General features: G+C 37.0%; 1 protein-coding gene across 2 annotated transcripts in view; it reads left to right on the plus strand.

The window, feature by feature from the left end:
- EXOC2 (exocyst complex component 2) overlaps window positions 1-18200 on the plus strand; it is a 133687-nt gene that overhangs the window by 19146 nt on the left and 96341 nt on the right. For both annotated transcript variants that reach the window (XM_055798805.1, XM_055798807.1), the window contains exons 3-6: window positions 711-887; window positions 2265-2391; window positions 12251-12364; window positions 17285-17409. In XM_055798805.1, the coding sequence (XP_055654780.1) occupies window positions 711-887; window positions 2265-2391; window positions 12251-12364; window positions 17285-17409 (543 nt within the window). The remainder of the gene's footprint in view (window positions 1-710; window positions 888-2264; window positions 2392-12250; window positions 12365-17284; window positions 17410-18200) is intronic.

Raw genomic sequence — 18200 nt, forward strand, 5'->3', positions numbered from 1 at the left:
ATTGTTATTTCATGACTCGTCATTTGTACTTCTGTTACGAGGAAGTTTAGAAGAGGAAATAGATGAACATTACATGACTATTCTTTTATAAAACAGGGGTAGTTTATTCGGCAGAATCAGTCTTGCATCATGCATTTTGAACAGAAAAGACTGGAACAGACTATTTGTCAATTAATACTTTTCTGACCAAAAAATGCCTCCTGTGTCCACAAAAGTTTAGCTAAACAGATAGGGTTGAAAAAACCATTTTTAATTCTGAATATTTTGCAGTGATTCTTTTTTTTTTTTTGCTATTCAAAGTCATATGGAGTGAACCTATGAAAGATTTTTTGCATGCAGTTTTGATGAAAGTTTCATAGAAGTACAATATGGAACAGTAGTCCTCTAGTGTCTTGTAGACAGAAGGTCTATTGTATAACATGAAGTAAAAGTTGCAGTAGAACAGCCATAACTGGTGGAAAAGATTAAAATAAGCTTCAGGCAGCGCTTGTGTGTATCATATGAAGTGTCGCTACGATAAAAGACCTGAAATCACTTGGGGAACATCTGAAACATGTTTTTGTGACTTTCACTGTAGTTGGCTGTAAGGGATTCGAGAAGGGTCATATGTTTATGTAAAGTATGTGAAGCATCATAAATGTACTTGTGTTACAGAATTTCAAAAGGTACTTCTATTCACGGTAGCGTATTACTTCTTTTCTTTTTCCCAGGTTTAACAATCTGTGGGCACAACTGTCTGCTAACTGCTGAATGGATGTCTGCCAGTAAAATTGTGTGTCGAGTTGGACAGGCTAAAAATGACAAGGGAGACATTATTGTTACTACAAAGTCTGGTGGCAAAGGAACTTCAACTGTTTCCTTCAAACTGCTTAAACCTGAAAAAATAGGTATTTTTCTTGTTCAAATTCACATCTGTTTTCTTTGCTAAACAAATACATGACTGAGTTCCTTTTAAAATAAAATTCATGTTTAAAATGGATCCACCTCAGGACAGTTCTTCAATTGTCTAGAAGCAGAGTGTATCAATAAAATGTGCAAATATATACATAGATAAGCTCATGGTATACATGAAATTAATCCTGCTATCTCAATATCCTGCTAAAGCCCTCAATGACTAATGAAAAGTAGCCCTTTATTTTTCTGTAAGGAATAGCACTAAGCTTCTAAAATTTAAGAATTTTTAATTACCTTAGGTGTACTAGATTAATACAAAATATAAACCAGCTCATGAGCTTCACACCTGAATCCTGAGCTGACAGTTAATCCTTTAAAGAAACTTGAATCCTCAGTGCCATTTCTTATTTGTAATTCAAACCATCCTGAAAGATGGGAAGTCTGAAGTATTTCTCATGAGATGCTTAACGATTGAAATGATGTGGCCAAGCAGACCTCTGCTTAATCTAGAATCCAGTCTAAATACTCTCTGGATTGAAAATATTTCTTTCAGAACACTTCATTGTTGAAGTTGGATGGTTATCTTTTCTAACATAGGGGTTCCCACAAGAACCATTTTAGACTTTTTTCTCTCAGTTAAATAACACCCGATTTCTCCCAAGCTGTACTAAGATCTTAATAATAGAAAGGTGAATCAAGTGCATATGTCACACAGTGAAGCTTTTGGTGATGGGCGAGGAGAATTGATATTTAAAAAACAGGTAAATGGGGTAATCTCTGGTGCTGAGCATCTGATGGGTATATTAGAGAAGGGCATGGCCAAGAGTAAGGCTGGCTGCACTTTTGGCTGAGGGCCAAGACCTATTGTGCCTCACCTTTATGCTTTGTTGTAAGTCAGTCCTGTGTCCTTTGAGTCATCCATCTTGGCATGTGGCCAGAGTTTACTTACTTTTTGGCTAGTGAGTGGCACAGAAAACCAATCTTCCCTAGTATATGCAAATAAGATGACCTCCAGGTAATTGCTCGGTTTGAAAGTAATAGATGACAAAATTTGGACAGATATCAAAATAGTTTGAGGAATGAAAAAATATTAATACTCTGTGATTAGGAAAATGCTCTTTAGGTATATGAAACTATGTGCTCTGTAAGAGGGTAATATTTGATACCCAGCCATGAATACCTTTTCAGCAGCTATAATAAAATAATTTAGCGTAATTGCATCCAGGTTGTTTTGCCATGTATCTTCCAATATATTACCTAGGCATGCATTTTATATTTATCAGGATTTTTCAAATTAATTCAGTATGTCAGAAGTTGATGGTGCTGGACTGCCCTTGTTGTTTTAAGGATCTGTGCTTTGTTTTCTCTAGGTATCTTGGATCAGTCTGCTGTCTGGGTGGATGAAATGAACTATTATGACATGCGCACTGATAGGAACAAAGGGATTCCCCCCTTGTCCCTACGTCCAGCTAATCCGCTTGGTATTGAGATAGACAAGTGAGTACCAAATGCCTTTAATCCACATTTTTAGTGGTTTTCTCTATATGTGCCTTAGTGAATTCCAGAAAAGTTTAATGGTTTACAGGGTAGGGAAAGATTTAAAAAACCCCATACGTATATTAGCTGTTGGTGTGCTCTTTGGTGCTCAGAAGAGTTGTTAGTGCACATTCTATCCTGCTTCATAATCCTCGTTTTTGTACCATCAATTAGAACTGTAGATAATCGAAAAGCCTGATATATTGAACCCCAGTGATGTTTAGATTTTGAGGATTGGTAAATAACCTAAGGCTTTGGATTTATACATTGTAGCTATGGAATACTTACTGTTGCATTTGAGTTTCATGGGGCTTTTAAGGATGTTTAGATTGCTATCTGTTGCTAAAATTGCACTGTAAAATGTGATTTATTATACCACATCAGCTAGTTTATTGAAATATTAATACTGTTTTCCAACCCACAGACTTCCTTACTTTTGTTAGTAAGTACGGTGGAATTTACGACATACTTTTTTTCTGAAATAGAAACTTTATAGTGAGTGATAAATGGAATTAGAAGGCTTTAAATGGGACACTTTTTGGGCTCCAAACCTGCCCAACTCCTAGAAATAGCATCAGGAATAATATTTCTTTTGATCAAGATACCAGCTCTACCAAAACCAAAGGGTATTTAAAATTTAACTATTGCTAGGGGTCTCCTCTGCTGAATAGTCTGTGAGGGGGAATGCATTGGAGAGAATCTGCAGCATCTGTTGTTACCTTGTTCTGATGGGGAACCTGCGCTTTCTCAAAACCCATATGGGATTTCCAGTGGATCAGTCATCACCTTCCAGCCTCTGGCTGTACGTTTTTTTTCCTAGTTTGAGTATGTATATTTCTTTCTTTTCAAAGTACTAACCCAATTTTTTTGTACTACATTGAAGATTTTGTCTCTTTGTAAGTATTTTTCTCCATCTCGTGATGTAACTTCTGACAGGTACTACTTTCATCTTCTCCAGTTTTCCAGTCCTGTTAAAATGTTGACTCTAGGACTGTGGACAATATTCCAGTATCTTACTAGAAGACTTCCTGTCTCTCCTCCAGTCTCCCTTTCCTGTTCATAAACTAAAAAAAACAGTAATCCTTTTTACCACAGTGCTGCACTGGTAACTAGCAGTGAGTGGCTTGTTAGCTGATTCTCTGAGTTGCTACTTTGCTGCTGGCACAATTGCTCGTTATTCTGTAGGGATGGCCTGGATTCCTTTATCCTGACTGTTTCTTTTTGCATTTGACTGTGTTCCTCTATTTGTTTCTTCGTTGACAAGTCTGTCATCTTAGTTCAGATGACAGTCTTTCTACTTAATGTTTTTACCAACTATTTATAAAAAAAATCTTGGTCATAAAGGTGTTATTGGTGATGATGCAAATACTGGTGAAAGAGTAATGTGGGCTTTAGTAAAACTTTACCTACATATGTTCTCAAGTTTGCTTCTTCAAGTATTGGGTGTTTTGGTTTTTTTATAGTTAGTACTTCAGTCCATGTAACGTACTGTTCTATTGGCATCGCATAAAACTATGTCTGTAATCAGTCTTATGGTAGCAAGTCTCCTTTAAACTGATATACTAATTTTGCCTGGTTACTTTATTCAATGAAGCACTTAATCTCAAAGCCAATATAATACGTTCTCAAACATTGTAACAAACAGGTGCGACTGGCTGACATTAAAACTGATTAGTTGAATTAGTTGAACCCTGCAACAGCTTTTCCAATATTTTATCTGGGATTTAAGTCAATATAACTAATTTGATTATGTAGTCCTCTCTCCATAGGTTTCTTACAATACTTCTTTCTGTAAATACAATGGTTATGACATAGTTACTTTTAATTTGTTCTTATTTTAACAAAATGTCTAATGTACTATTTGGCATCATAACCAAAATTGGTAGTTCTTACAGTTCAGACAGTGTTGATGTGATAGATTAAGGATTGTCTTCCAGAAACCTAATAGCATTAGTTTGAGATTTGTTTAATTTAGTAATGTTTGGATGTTTGTTAAATAGAAACCCAGTGATACTATATTTTAAATGTTTCATCTAAAAGCATTAGAAAATACCATGTTAATGAAACCTCAGATTTTATGTGGGAAAAAAACCCATCAGAAATGTGTAAGTACAGATAGGAAATAACCTTTTTGTAAGGGGGGGAGAAATAGGGAAATCTTTGGGCAAGTATAGTATCAAGCCTCGTTTATTGGAGGTGAGGTGTGAAGATTATTGCAAGCAGTGGTGTTGAAAATTACCTGTTTGAGAGAAGGAACACTAGGCAATATAACAAGTAATTTTATAGAGGGATTGAGGAATAAGTTATGGAGAGGGGGAACTGGATGTCAATTGGAAGTCAAATACTCTCATTGGGAAGGAGAGGAAAAGCCTGGTCTGCCCTTGTGCTATGGGTGAGCATGGTATTAATACTTGTGACTGTAGATGGAACATCCTGTGTTATTAATTAGAAAGTGCCCCCTCAATGGAAAAGCTTTCATAATTTCCTTGAGAAATAGGAGCAATATATTTACTTTTATGAAATAATCTCTACTACCATACGGTTTAACTAAACTTACATGTTTGCAAATACTTGATGTGATGGGTGAGTAATGAGAAGTTGTACAAGGTAGTGAAAAAAAGCAATTATAAATTAAGAAAGGGAGTAGATAAGCAAGATACTAGCATTTACTATTGCTAGACATGGGAATAATCTGTCACTAAAGTGATAAATTGTTAGAATTTTGGTGCTTTAACAGAAGGGGATGAATGATAGTTGCGTATACAAGGAGATGGGACTCTGCAGCATAATGGATCTCTCTTTTGTTAATACCTTTGGCTTCTTTAAACTATTTTAAAATGTGTAAAATTTGGGGTGTATTTTAATTTTGAAGCTGAAGCATTCAGCATTGATCTGACTTGGTGGGATTTACAACCCTTGCACCCTAATGGCTGCTCAGGGAAAGGAGTGCCTTATATTAGTGCTGCAAATAGTAAACAAAATAAACATTTGCAGAGAGGACCAGGGAGAAAAACAGTGAAAAACAGATGTGAGAAAATAGGATAGGAATAAGCTAGATAGGAGCATGCTGAAGAGAAGGTAGGAAGTGGCTAGACTGCAGACTGAAGTAAGTCCTTCCTCTAGAAAGTGGTTGTCAGTCATCAGCAAATGATACAGAAGAGACAATCTGCAGCATGGGAAAGAGGTGTATCACCTATCTGTTGTGATTTTTTTTAAAGTTTTATTTCTTTTTAATATGGGTTATGCTTAGTTCTAAAAGTTTCTTTTATGGCTTTTTTAAAACATTGTTCATGTTACTTTGTCCAAATAAAATGTGTTTTAAAGTTAATTGTGGCTTTTGAATCATTCAGATGGATACTTTCAAAGTGTTGCAAATGGGACATGGGTATACTGCAAAAAAGATCTGGTAAGGCGCAGAAGTGCTTTAGTACAGCATTTCATTAAACTATTGGGCAAGCACAGAGACAAATACGTTTATGCTGACTCAGTAGACATAACGATTGGAATTTAGTTGCAAGTGACTGGGATTTAAGTGAACAAAAAGTTTCGACAGTAAATTAGATAACAGGGGGTCTAACACATTCTATTAATTAGAATACTGCCTGTAGATGCATTGTGGAAGTAAAATATATTCTCAAAATAGGCACTGGAATTTTCTTTTTACATTCAAATGTTGCAAGGATGCAAAGTAAGAACTATGGGTATATACTCATCCTCCTGGTTGTTTTTTACACAGTCAAGTTATTTTAAATATTATATTTATATGCAATGTACAAGCCATTATATCTTGCAGCCTACATGTTTAACAGGTAGTAGGTATATGTAATTTCTGGCTGATAGGTTCTTCATATTTTCTAAGAATCAATTGTTGTTCTCATGCCATACAACTAAGAATCTCACTTGCTGAATAGTATCATTTCTGTTGTAATGAAACTTGAACTTGCTGGTTATTATGTGTCAGTGGTGATCCTGAAGTCACAAATGTTTTCCTAGAAGAATGTTTGCACACATTGGTCTCCTTCCTTGCTTATGGTTCTGCGTTCATCTTTCAAAACACAGAACTGATTCCATTAGATGAGGTTTCTTACATTGCAGTCGCTTACTGCATATTGTGTGCGTGCTATGAAGTATTTCATTCACACCAGAAGATAGATACTTAAAATATTTAATCTTTAAGTTCTAGTTTTTTGGTTTTCAGAGTGGAGTAAAGACTGATACAAAGCTTTAGTTTTCCGTCACTATCTTTATGCTGGCTTTAAGTGCAAAGCAGGTCTGTGCCACCTTCCTCCCCAGGGAGTGTTCCTGGCTGTGGTGTTAAGCATACGTAGCCAGGAACGCTTACGGAAAGCTTAAGTAACTTGCAGGAAGAAAAAGAGTATACAGAGCAGTCGCCTCAGACTGAGAAACGTGGAAACCTGGTGTGAAAATACTGACATTTACAGTGGTGTTGCAGTACTTTGGTTTTTGCAGTTTAGAGCTGTTACAAGAGCAAGTTGGTAGTTATGTCCTACCAACATAGGATTGTTCAGAATTTTGAGTGGTTCTGGGAGGGAATATGTGATGCTTGTTTCGTAACGGCACTGGTTGAAATCTGTTGGTGGAAAATTTAGTTCTGTGTAAGACTGGTGAATGAATTGCTTGCTCATTTGTACCACATACTTTTCCTCTCCAGCACAAGTCCTTGCTTAATCAAAGGTTCCCTGCCTCTTTTACCTACTCTGTCAGACCAAGAAAATCCATTCTCTGCAAAGCGGTAACAGCAGTCAGACCTAGTGGTGGTTAGAAAATCTTTGAATAGTGTTTGTTGTTTTGCATGTAGCAGAGGTCATTATGGTGGATCCATCTCGTACATGAAAGCAAATACTGACATGCTAAGTACATTCCACATACTTCTGTATCCACCCACTCAGTACAGATGCTTCCCTCTTCCCACGACGGCTTCCAAAACAGTTCATCTGGGAGGAGGGAACAGATGATCTTACGCTGCCACCTAATGGTAAACATCAGCTTGCTACCATGAGATCGGAAAAGACTTTCTGGAGACTTTGATATTTATTTATAAGTGGCTTGTATGGAAACGCAGTCAGTTTCATCCTTCAATGCGATGGGCTTGTGAAAACGTTTATCAGAGATCCACGTGGAAAAATTATGAAACCTGCAGGTGTACACAATATATATGTGTACATATGTACATATGTATATGATGCTGTACACAGTATATAGTCCTAGTTTTATGACTTTAAAAACATAGTAGCACTTAACTGCTTGTAAGGCTGATGCATCGCTTGCAGCTACCAGCCTGTAACCTCTTAGTAGATATCTCACATTCTGCCATGTCTCAAATATGGTTGTCATTTTGTTGTCGTATTTCTGATAAACCCATGCTACTAGGGAGTAATTGCCAGAGGGCATCCTTGTCTTTTTGCTGTTGGAGATCTTTGTTAACACCTCCTGATTTGTTGTGTTTAGTCTACTCCAGGGTCCCTTATGCTGGTCGTCTTGCATGCATTATGAGCACAGTAGAGCTACTACAAAGCCTGCTTCTAGGAGTCTGACTGGTACCAGACAGAGGGAGGAGTGTACAGCAGCTCTAGCTGGAGCTTGTTTATGCTGGTTGCTATTCAGAATCTGTGTTTATTTAAAGTTGCTCCTTTTGACCTATAAACTCCTGTGGAATTGAGGTTCAAGTTACCTTTTGGTGGCTGTATCCTGTTTTGGGACCTGCGTTTAATCTGCAAATGTTGTCATGTATGCTGAAAAGCATACTATGAGATTTTGAAACTCTGGGAGGAAAATAATCTTGACAGAAAAATCACACCTTGCTAAGCTGCATTCATAGTCAGGCTCTGCTCATGAGTATCCATTGCATTCTGTTGTTGTTACTCAATTGTGACTACTTGGAGGTTGTGATTTACCCATGGAGATACAACTAATCTTAAACCTCTGCAGAATATAAGTGCTCTGTATGTGCACAAGTTCTGCAGTAGAATTTGTAAGAGCCAATATAGACTGTGATGTTAAATTAGATTTATTGAGTGTCAGGCTATAGAGAACCTAAAGTTTGGGCTACTAGAGGGAGTGCCTTGTATTGTTGGGCGCGTGCGGTGCAAGTGAATTGATTGTACCCTGTGTGTTTTGAATCCAAAGCAGACATGCATGGCCTTTACATGGAAGTAAGGACCACTACATTTAATACCGCATGACTGTATTAGCTATACTTAAAATATGTTTGAGGGAAGTGAAAGTGTGTAGTGGACTGAAACCAAATTTATTTTAATTCTAGTTCTTATGAATATAAACAGCATGTGAAATCTTAACTACTTTTATATTTAAAATCGTTACTGATGGATGAGTGAGACTACTTAAAAATGTTAACTACGTGTCTTGTACCGGGTCTGGTTCTGTTTTAAATAGAAGTCTACCTAGCAGAAAGCACTACTATGTAGATCCTATATGTGTACCTTTGCTGAAATTATAAAGGTAGTGAAATATGTGGAGTTATCAAGGATGGTGAACTTCTCTCTTCTTTTTCTGAGGTTTTCTGAATTCAGTTTGTGGTTCTCAAGTTTCTTTTACAGTGATTGCTTTCTAGTCAATGATTAAGTATTCAGAGTTGCTTCCTGAAGTGATTCTTGTATAATGAGCAAATCAACAGAAAAAAGATCAACAATTTCATTGCATGTCAGCTCAGTCTCGGTTTTTGCTACTAGTTCATATTTGCCCCATAATGTTGAAATGAGTAAAACAGAAATACTTTCTCAAGTCACATATGTGCTTTTTTATAAGTAAACCGTAAGCAGATTTTCATGAGAACTTCCAAGGACTTATTTAATTTACTAATGGAAGTTAATGAAACAAACTTGTGTATATGTGGAATCAGTCTCTTTTTAGATGCATCTGGCCAGGCCAGACATTTTAGAAGTACAGTTGCTTTCAGTTTGAACTTTTTAGTGAGCAGCTAATTGTGAAGACAGCTGTACCAAGTCATTACAAGCTGCTTCTATCTGTTAGTGGAAAAACTACTGGTAAAATTTATGATAAAAATGAGGATACTACACCACAGAGTATAATATATTGTTAACAGACTGCACACATTCACATTCATATTTCTACTCTGTTGTGACTATGTCTAAAATATGTCTGCACAGATAAAAGTACCCATAAACGCATTGATAATTTATGGTTCTGCACAAGTACATCTGCTGGGAAAAAAGCTCCTAATAACTTTTCAATGCAGCGAAACATCGCACTGAAGAAACCCCACCCTTCATTTCTGCCCCACTGTCTGTGGGCAAAAGTAATTTGCAGGAATTTATTACATCCCTGGCTAAATTATTGGGGTTTCTCTCCCCCTCTCTCAAATAGGGTTTTTTCCCCTAGGAATTGTATAGCTCATGCATAGGCTTAAACTGCTATGCGTACGTCTTACAATCTTGCAATGAGTAGCATTTGGTAATGGTATATTTGTTGAGTGAGTGTGTGTGCTTTTTGTGTTATATCTATTCTTTTGTCTTCTGAGAAAATGTACTGATGTTCTGAAAAATATGAACAGAATTCTGCTTCTGTATTGTGTGTGTGCACTTATACAGTGCTTGTACTGGAGATCTGAGTCTCTTCTGAGGTAACTGTAATTTTTTTATTGTTTCTGGGTTTTAGCATTAAAAAATGGGTTTGACCACAAAGGTGCCACCATGTGTGGATTTAATAAAAAAGCTTTTTTGGACAGTCATGCCAGGTATCACATGTGAAGTACCATCCTGCAGATTCATGTGCCTGCTGGGCACTTCTGACTACTGTGTGTGAAAAGTAAGATATCTTTACATGTCTTTAAAGGAAGGATAAATTAAAACTTTCTTCGCCTTCTTCCATGCATTGGCATTTTCTGTGCACTAACTGGCATTCATGAAATGCAACGTCATTGGTAATTCTGAATCTTACTGCTTATGTTTATATATTTTTATATTAGTATTATCACTTTTTCATTGAACAGAGAGAAATGTTGGGACCCTCATTTTTAGTTGTTACATTTGCTGCACTAGTTGCTACACTAGTTTCCCCTGTCTCTCTAGTTTTCACATGTCATTGATTTTCCTTGCATCTAATTTGATTTTTTTCTTGGTTTTAAAAAGTATTGTTTAATGCCACTGCTGTAATCAAGTGCTACTGATGAAAGACTTCTGTGCCATGTCATTATATATGTAAGTCCTTTGTATCTGGTTGTGCTAATGGCCATTTGGATATGAATAGAAACTTGTACAGAAAACAACTATTTTTTTTCTGTATAATTGTACTTTTTAATGTGCCTGCCTTTAGATTTGCTTCACTTCGTCTGCTGTTCAAGATAGCTTTAGCTATCTTGAAACATGTTTAGATTACAGAAAAATTAAAACTAACAAATCACTGCCTTCGTGTCCGTTGAAAATGGCTTTTCATACTATTAAATGTATTTCCAATAGCTGACTCCAGATTGCTACTCCCACCCAAGTTTGATCTCAGATGCAAAGTATGGCAGGTTTGCATTTGCATACAGTGTGCTTTGTATAGCAGAGCTCACCTAGCTTGTGAGCATCAAGGAGGGATTTTTATTGACTTGAGTTTGACATTTGTAATCCAAAAATCCAAAAATTTTTAGAATAGAGTATTTCATTTGGAAGGGATCTACAGGAATCATACAGCCCAACTGCCTGACCAATTCAGGGCTTACCAAAAGTAAACTTTTGCCACAAAACCAAAACCTTGTTTGCCACAATTAGTTTCTGAAGATGGGATGCAGCTGTGGGTAAAGAATAGAATGGTGAGTGCACCTGGTGATGTACTGGGAGCACACGATGGAATGAATGTAGCCAAGTGTTAAGTGTGTGTCTGGACTGCAGGATGAAGATTGTCATGTTTCATGTTTTCATCAAAAAGTGCTTTAAATATTTTTATTACACTGACTTTAAATGGAATACATTTTCTGTATGAGTATCTTAGAAGCTACTTGTAATGTCAAATACACTGTTATAAAGAATCTGCTTTTACAAGGAATTGGCTCGCATGCTAGCTTTATGCATTGTAAGACTGAATAAAAACAAACAAAACATGCTGTTTCTCACTCGAGACATGCCCACTTTTGTTTTGTGTACTATGAACAGAGATGGATCAGTATATTCTGTTTTGCAAGAGGGTGATTTTAACTCAGGGTGTTTGTATATAATGGAAGTATGTTCCATGTATCTTCCTTTGTGTTTCCGTGGGACTTGGGCTGCACATGGACCAATAGACAGTGATGGTGCGAGATCAATTACTAGCTGTCAACTGGTGATGTCCTGTCATTTAAAAGTTAAAGATACTGTTCCATGGCTTATAGACAATATTATTTCTTATTTACTTGGTTTGATGTACTGATTTTCCTATTTAAAAGGTAAGAGTTGACTCTGAGTACATCCAGCATTAGTGGTCCTGCATGTGAATATTAGTAATACCATGGTGAGTCTGTCTAGTCTCATTTTCTGAAGGCAGCAGTTCTCTTTCTTTAAAAGCGTTTTGTACAGGCAATATTTCTGTCATGTGTAAAGGTGAAATCAAAATGGTAAAATTAGGTTTACTTAATTAGATTTCAATCTCTTCTTTCCCAGGCAGGCTACATGTGTGTATAATACCAGATTTAATTTCATGGTGAGATACAAGTTTATATTTACATCTTGTTGCAACATGATTTGGTTGGTTTGGGTTTTTTTTTGTTTTGTTTTGGTTTGGGTTTTTTTATAATGTGGCATTACTAATTGTAAGCTGTTCACAAGAACATGTCTCACTGAAGAAATGAATATTCATTTTTCAGAGGCAGATTTCCTCAAAAAGATTTAGAGGCACTGTTTCCTGGGATGAGTGCTGATTTCACTAGCGAAAACTTTTCTGCTGCCTGGTATCTGATTGAGAATCATTCAACAACAAGGTTTGTTACTATCATAAAAATAATTGTTTTAAGTGCAAGTCACTCAATGTTATTTCATTATCCAATAGACGTGTCATTGGTGGTTGATGTTTACAGTAATAGACCTGTAGTTTCTACTGCCTGTGATGTTTCTGCTTGGCTAGAAACGTGAATCAACAAGTTTTGCTCAATGTGGTTATGAAGAAAACTTCATTTTTAACCAGATCTAATTTATGGCTTGCTTCCCCCCCCTCCCCCATGTAAGATGGGGAAGAAGAGAATGTCTTTCTTCAGGCTAAAGCCCTCTGTGTATGAAGAAGTTGGGCAGCATGGCCTTAAGTGGACACTCCAGGGGTTAAGTCATGACTAGAGGCTCAGGATCACTGAACAGACTAAGAGTAAACCAGTAGTATCAGTTAGCTTTTAGTTAACTCTTGTGGAAAATGCTATAGTAAATTAAGTTGGACAAATGAGTAAGATCTTTGAGGTAAATCTCTCAACGTCATTAATGTCTTAATTTTTAAACCTAGTTCATAATATCTACTTACATGAATGCATTACATAAATACATTTTGCATGTATAAGTGAGTTCTGAAACTTTTATCTGCTGGTGTTTGGATAATACTGGAAGCCATTTTTAGTAGAGAGGATGAGCCTTTTTTTTGTTGTTGTTTATAGCTGGGTATTCTGATTAGCATTTTGAAAGGCAATACCACTTTGCAGATTTAATATGTTTTTTGTTATCTTATGGTAGAAACAAGGTTGGATTTGTTTGAGGTTTGGTGGGTTTTTTGGGGGGGGGTTGGTTTTGTTGTTTTTTGGGTGGTGGTGGTTGATTTTAGGAGCTCCAGAAATAACCATTAATCTGCTTGGGAAATTCCTCGCAAAGTGGTGGCAGATTGAAGAGGCAAAACAACAGCAAGAGAACATTATTATCTAATACATATGAAGTGACGGCATGTTTTTATATCCAATAACTAAAAGAGGAGTGATTCAAAATGAATTCTACCTCGCACAACCTGATAACTTCAGGGATCACGAGGTTTTTAAAAAAGCTGGGGGGTTAACAGTGAGAAGGAACAAACAGCTTTTGATGTAACTGTTTTATGTTTGGCACTTGGACTGTTGCTGTTTTGTTGCTCCTTCATGTGGGCACCAGTGACACTGCCAAGGAAGATGTGGAACAGATCAAGAGTTGATTGCAAAACCCTGGGGGCAAAAGTGAAGAACATGGGAGCCTAGGTATTCCGTTTCATTTACATGTGAAGGAGAAAGCTTCAAGTGTTAGCGGATGCATCCTGTAGTTTCAGAGGTGGCTGTACCGCTGGTTTCAAAGGCAGCGTTTTTTACTCCTGTAGCCATGGATCCATTACTAAAGAACAAGGACCGCTAGTCAGAAATGGGATTCATTTGGAGAAGTGGGGCGGGAACATCTTTGCCAGCAGGTTTGCACTTTGGTGACAAGGACTTCAAATTAGGAATATCAGGGGATGGTGATAACAGCTTGAGTTAATGAAGGGACGGAGTGCTACATACGTGGTTCAGTGATGGCATTGAGAGTGCTGTTGGGAATTGCAAAACCAGCTGGAAGGATCTAACCTCAAGTGCCTTTACACATGTAGCCTGGGAAACAAGAAGCCAGAGCCCCACATATGGGATTAGACAAGCACATCACTGGAATAAAGTGGGGTAGCTCACGTGCCTGGTGTTCTATGATGGATGGGAAGAGGCTTTCTCAGAAATACATCCAAGAAAGAACAGATGGATTTGACCTTTGTGTGAAGGAACAGCTTGAATAAATACATGCTCCCTCTTATGGAGCAGGTAGCAGGATGGTTGAGAGCTTGTTAAAGAGGCTGGAAAGGCTAACATCGCAGTGGGATGAGGAATTGAACAAAATCTTCCTTAAGAAACTTGAGGAAGCCTGCACAGAGCAGACCCTGGTTCCTGTACAGGACTTTAACCTCTGTGATTTACAGGAAGGGCAACCATCCAGGAGGCTTGTGGAGAGTCCTGGGAATGTCTTCTAACGTAGCTGCTAGGTGGGCAATCAGGGGTGCTGTTTTCCTAGATCTGATTCGTGCAGGCAAGGCAGGGGACATGATAACCAGTGGCAGCCTTGGCTGTAGCAGTCACAAAATACTTGGGTGCAAGGCTCTAAGGGATGTGGGGAAGGCAGGCGACAGAGTACGTGCCTGGGTTGGGCAACAGTAGTATAGAAGAAAATCTGGTGTTTATAACATGCCAGAAATACCAGTTGGCTGTCTAGTCCATACCATCTTTTGGGGTGTATTAGCAAGGCTGTGTTATGTAAGATATGGGGATAATTACTCTGCTCATTGTTACTAAAGCTGTAGTTGAAGTGCTCTGCCCAGTTTTGGCCACTGGTTTAAAAAAGATAGGAAAGCAGAGACACAAAAACAGGAGTATGTAAGTATCTGTGGGTGTACAGCTTGAATGAGTTATGTGCCTTTAGAAAGGAAACAAGATTAATTCAGAAATAATACATTAATATATAATTTAGGTTAGGTGCAGATTAAAACCAATATTTGATTGCTTAAACCCTGGGACTGTGTAACTGAGTGCTGCAGAATCACCATTATGGAGAGTGCTGAGATTTAATTTAACAGCTGTCTGTCATGGGTGGCTTGGGTACATTTAAGGATGCTGTAGACCCAGAAAATTAATTAAATTACTATTTAGACTGATTTAAGTTACTCTTTTTATCAGAATTGCCATGGAATATGAACGACAGCATAATGTGGTGGTTGTAAAGCCTAGTATGGCAAGGTGTCAGTAAGAACATTGATTTTTCTGGTCATCAGTACTATGAGTTGATAATAAATAATTACATGAGCTTGCATGGTGCCTTTTTAACTTGTACTGTGCCAGTGGGTCAGTGCCTGAGTGTCCATTCTCATGGACTTTTAAAACTTCCTATTAAGAAAAAAAATATTCTTAACACTTTGTCTAGCATCAGCTTAAATACTTCATCTTTCTTGGGGGAAAAAAACCCACAAACAACTTTCATTCAAGTCATGAACCCATCAGTCTAGTGGAATAAAAGATACTAATTTCTGGTTTTAAATGAAAGCTGGGGGTTTTTGCATATTAGCTCAGTTTATATTGGTTTACAAAGTCTGAATCTTAGTGTTGGACGTACAAAAGCTGTATAAAACTCAACAGGAAGAATGGCTCAAAGGGTAGGGTGAATCCAGTCATGTTTTGAATCTAATTATAAATAACTTTTTAAATAAAGAAGGGGAAAAAATGGATTTACTACTTCTCACTTCAAAATGTGTAGTCTTAGAAATATTCTGGAATTGTATAATTATCTGCCTCCTATCATTTGTGCTGTTTTTGCGGAAACACACAGCAACGGTTTAGTTCTTGTCCTCTACATAACCTCAGGTATTGGGAATGCTAAATTTGTGGTGCAGTGATGTTTTGGTTAGCTTATGTCTGTTTTTTCCTTGAAGGAAATTCTTTGTAAGCAACCAAAATAACTTTTTTTTTTTTTACCTCAGCAATATTCTGACAAATATAAATAAACTGTGCAGACATAGTATTAGATCATCAGGTAAGGTGAAACAGTGCTTAAAAGATAACTGTACAGATTTTTTTTAGTTTGAAAATGCTGCTGGTAAGTACTTCTTGTATGCCCAAATAGACCCATCCAGCTATTGAATAATGTGATTTCTGTCCAGCAGATGGAAACAGGAAATAAAACAAAATGTTGTGACATCATTAATATAAAAAGGAAAATGCATGTAAGTGCACCAGTGTGTTTTGTCTTCCAGCAGGTGGTGACAGCTTTCCCACTGCCTAGGCTAAAGTTTGGTTTGTTGTCTTAACATGTCTTTTTCTACCTGTTTAAAATGGGCAAAGAGTATTGGTGGAATTGCCTTATGCCTTAATTTCCTTACTTCATTGTTTCCCTCTCCTCACCGAGGTATAGTGCAGTTTTTTTGATTCCTTTGTGTCAGGGAGATGGGTTTAGCCTGCAGGTAGGAGAAATTACTTTAAGCATGAAAATCATGTGTTATATTTGTGTTTCTGAGCTTGTTCATGATAGTGCTTTTGTAATTAATCCAGCAGCATAACTACTGAGATCATATTCATAGTCATCAACAAAAAGATGATATGCAAGTAATGAAGAATTAGTCATGATGTAAGACTTCTAAAGTAATTGCAGCTGATTGCAAAAAGTAAAAATGTGAAATCAAATGTAAACTGGCAGTAATCTGGAAATATTAGGAAACTAAGATAAAAAGTAACCTACCATACAAACAATAGTGATGAGTTGGCAGTTAATACTGCCCTGTGAAGTGTCTTTCAAAAATAATTCAGTAGACTATATATAAAAAACATACTTCCATAAAGCAGGAATCCATTCAGCTTTTCTTTATTTTTGCACTAATATTGTCTTCGATTCTGAGCTGTATGTCCAAACTCATATAAAAATATTGAAGGAATTCAGAAACAGAAAGTGAAAAAGGTTTGTGAACTAAGCTGCAGAGTTAAACAAATAAACAAATAAACAAATATCTCTTATTAAAGAGACTTCTAACATGCCAGTTACATAACCAGTAGTTAATCTGGTGTGCTAAGTGTAGTGAGTTGGACTATCACCTATTTAAGGTAGTACAGTTAAGAGCAATATTGCATGTTTAAAAGAAATTTCTTGACTAATTTGTGTTATAAAGAAATCTATTCCATCACAAGTGATAGAAACCCTCCATTTGGGATTAAAATTAAAACAGGAAAGCTCTTTGGACTAAAAGTAAGCTGTCATCAAGCAGCACACTTTTTAGCAATTACTCAGTCATTAATAGTTGTTGCAGAAGTAGCTGGCTTGCTTTTCCAAGTAGTTGTTCCATTTATTCATTAGCTGACCTTGTTCGTTGTTTGAACATCACGGGTTTTCTTGTTTCTTTTCAGTTTTGATCAGCTCAAAATGGCTGTTGTGAATTTGAAGAAACAAGCCAATAAGAAAAATGAGGGCAGTCTAGCTTATGTGAAAGGAGGTCTCAGCACATTCTTTGAAGCACAGGATGCTCTGTCAGGTAAATATGCTTTGTGCTTACTAAATGCAGATACTGTCTTTTCTTTTATATTGCGTGTGGTTGAACTTAATATTAAAAATACTGTTTTTCTTCACAGTCCCGTCTGAAAGTGTATAACAAGCCCAAAGTCTGTATTGTGTTGCTCAGAAGCTGGGACTGGCTGGCTGATTATTGTGGTAGTTTTGGAAAAGATGGCACCAAATGTTTATGGAGGCATTTGATGAAACTGCTTAGACCACAAATCCAGAAAGGAGAAGAAATGTTAAACTGAGGATAATATTAAGATGACTTACAAACTGTAGCAATATAAAAAATAGTTTTTATGATGACTTATCCCATAGTCAGACTGCAATATTTATATGAATATTCATTACACTCTGACTTGGGAAATCAGACAGCCTTTATATTCTGCTTGCCATAGGGAAAATGCAACACACTAGTGAGATTAACTTAGTTGTCTGTTCCATTTTTATATATAGCTTTATTTTATATATACACACTTTAAAACATAAAATGTCTCTGAGGTAAAAGCTCATTGCGGGCTGCCATAGCCCCGTCTAGTCAGGGACTGTGCTGAATAAGAAAGTGACAGTGCTGGGCCATCCCCAGTAGGGTTGACACTAGCACTATGCAGTTCTTCATAGCTACGGTATATTGCAGGATTATCATTCCTGATCATTGATCCTGTGTAATGGGTACCATGGAGTAAGGAAACTTACATTTAGTCATAGCCTCAGCCAAGCTAGTGCTTCCATTGGCTTTAGGAACACTGCTTTGGAGAAGTAAGAGGT

The sequence above is a fragment of the Falco peregrinus genome, chromosome 3, assembly GCF_023634155.1.
Source record: "Falco peregrinus isolate bFalPer1 chromosome 3, bFalPer1.pri, whole genome shotgun sequence".
Classification (NCBI taxonomy): domain Eukaryota; kingdom Metazoa; phylum Chordata; class Aves; order Falconiformes; family Falconidae; genus Falco; species Falco peregrinus.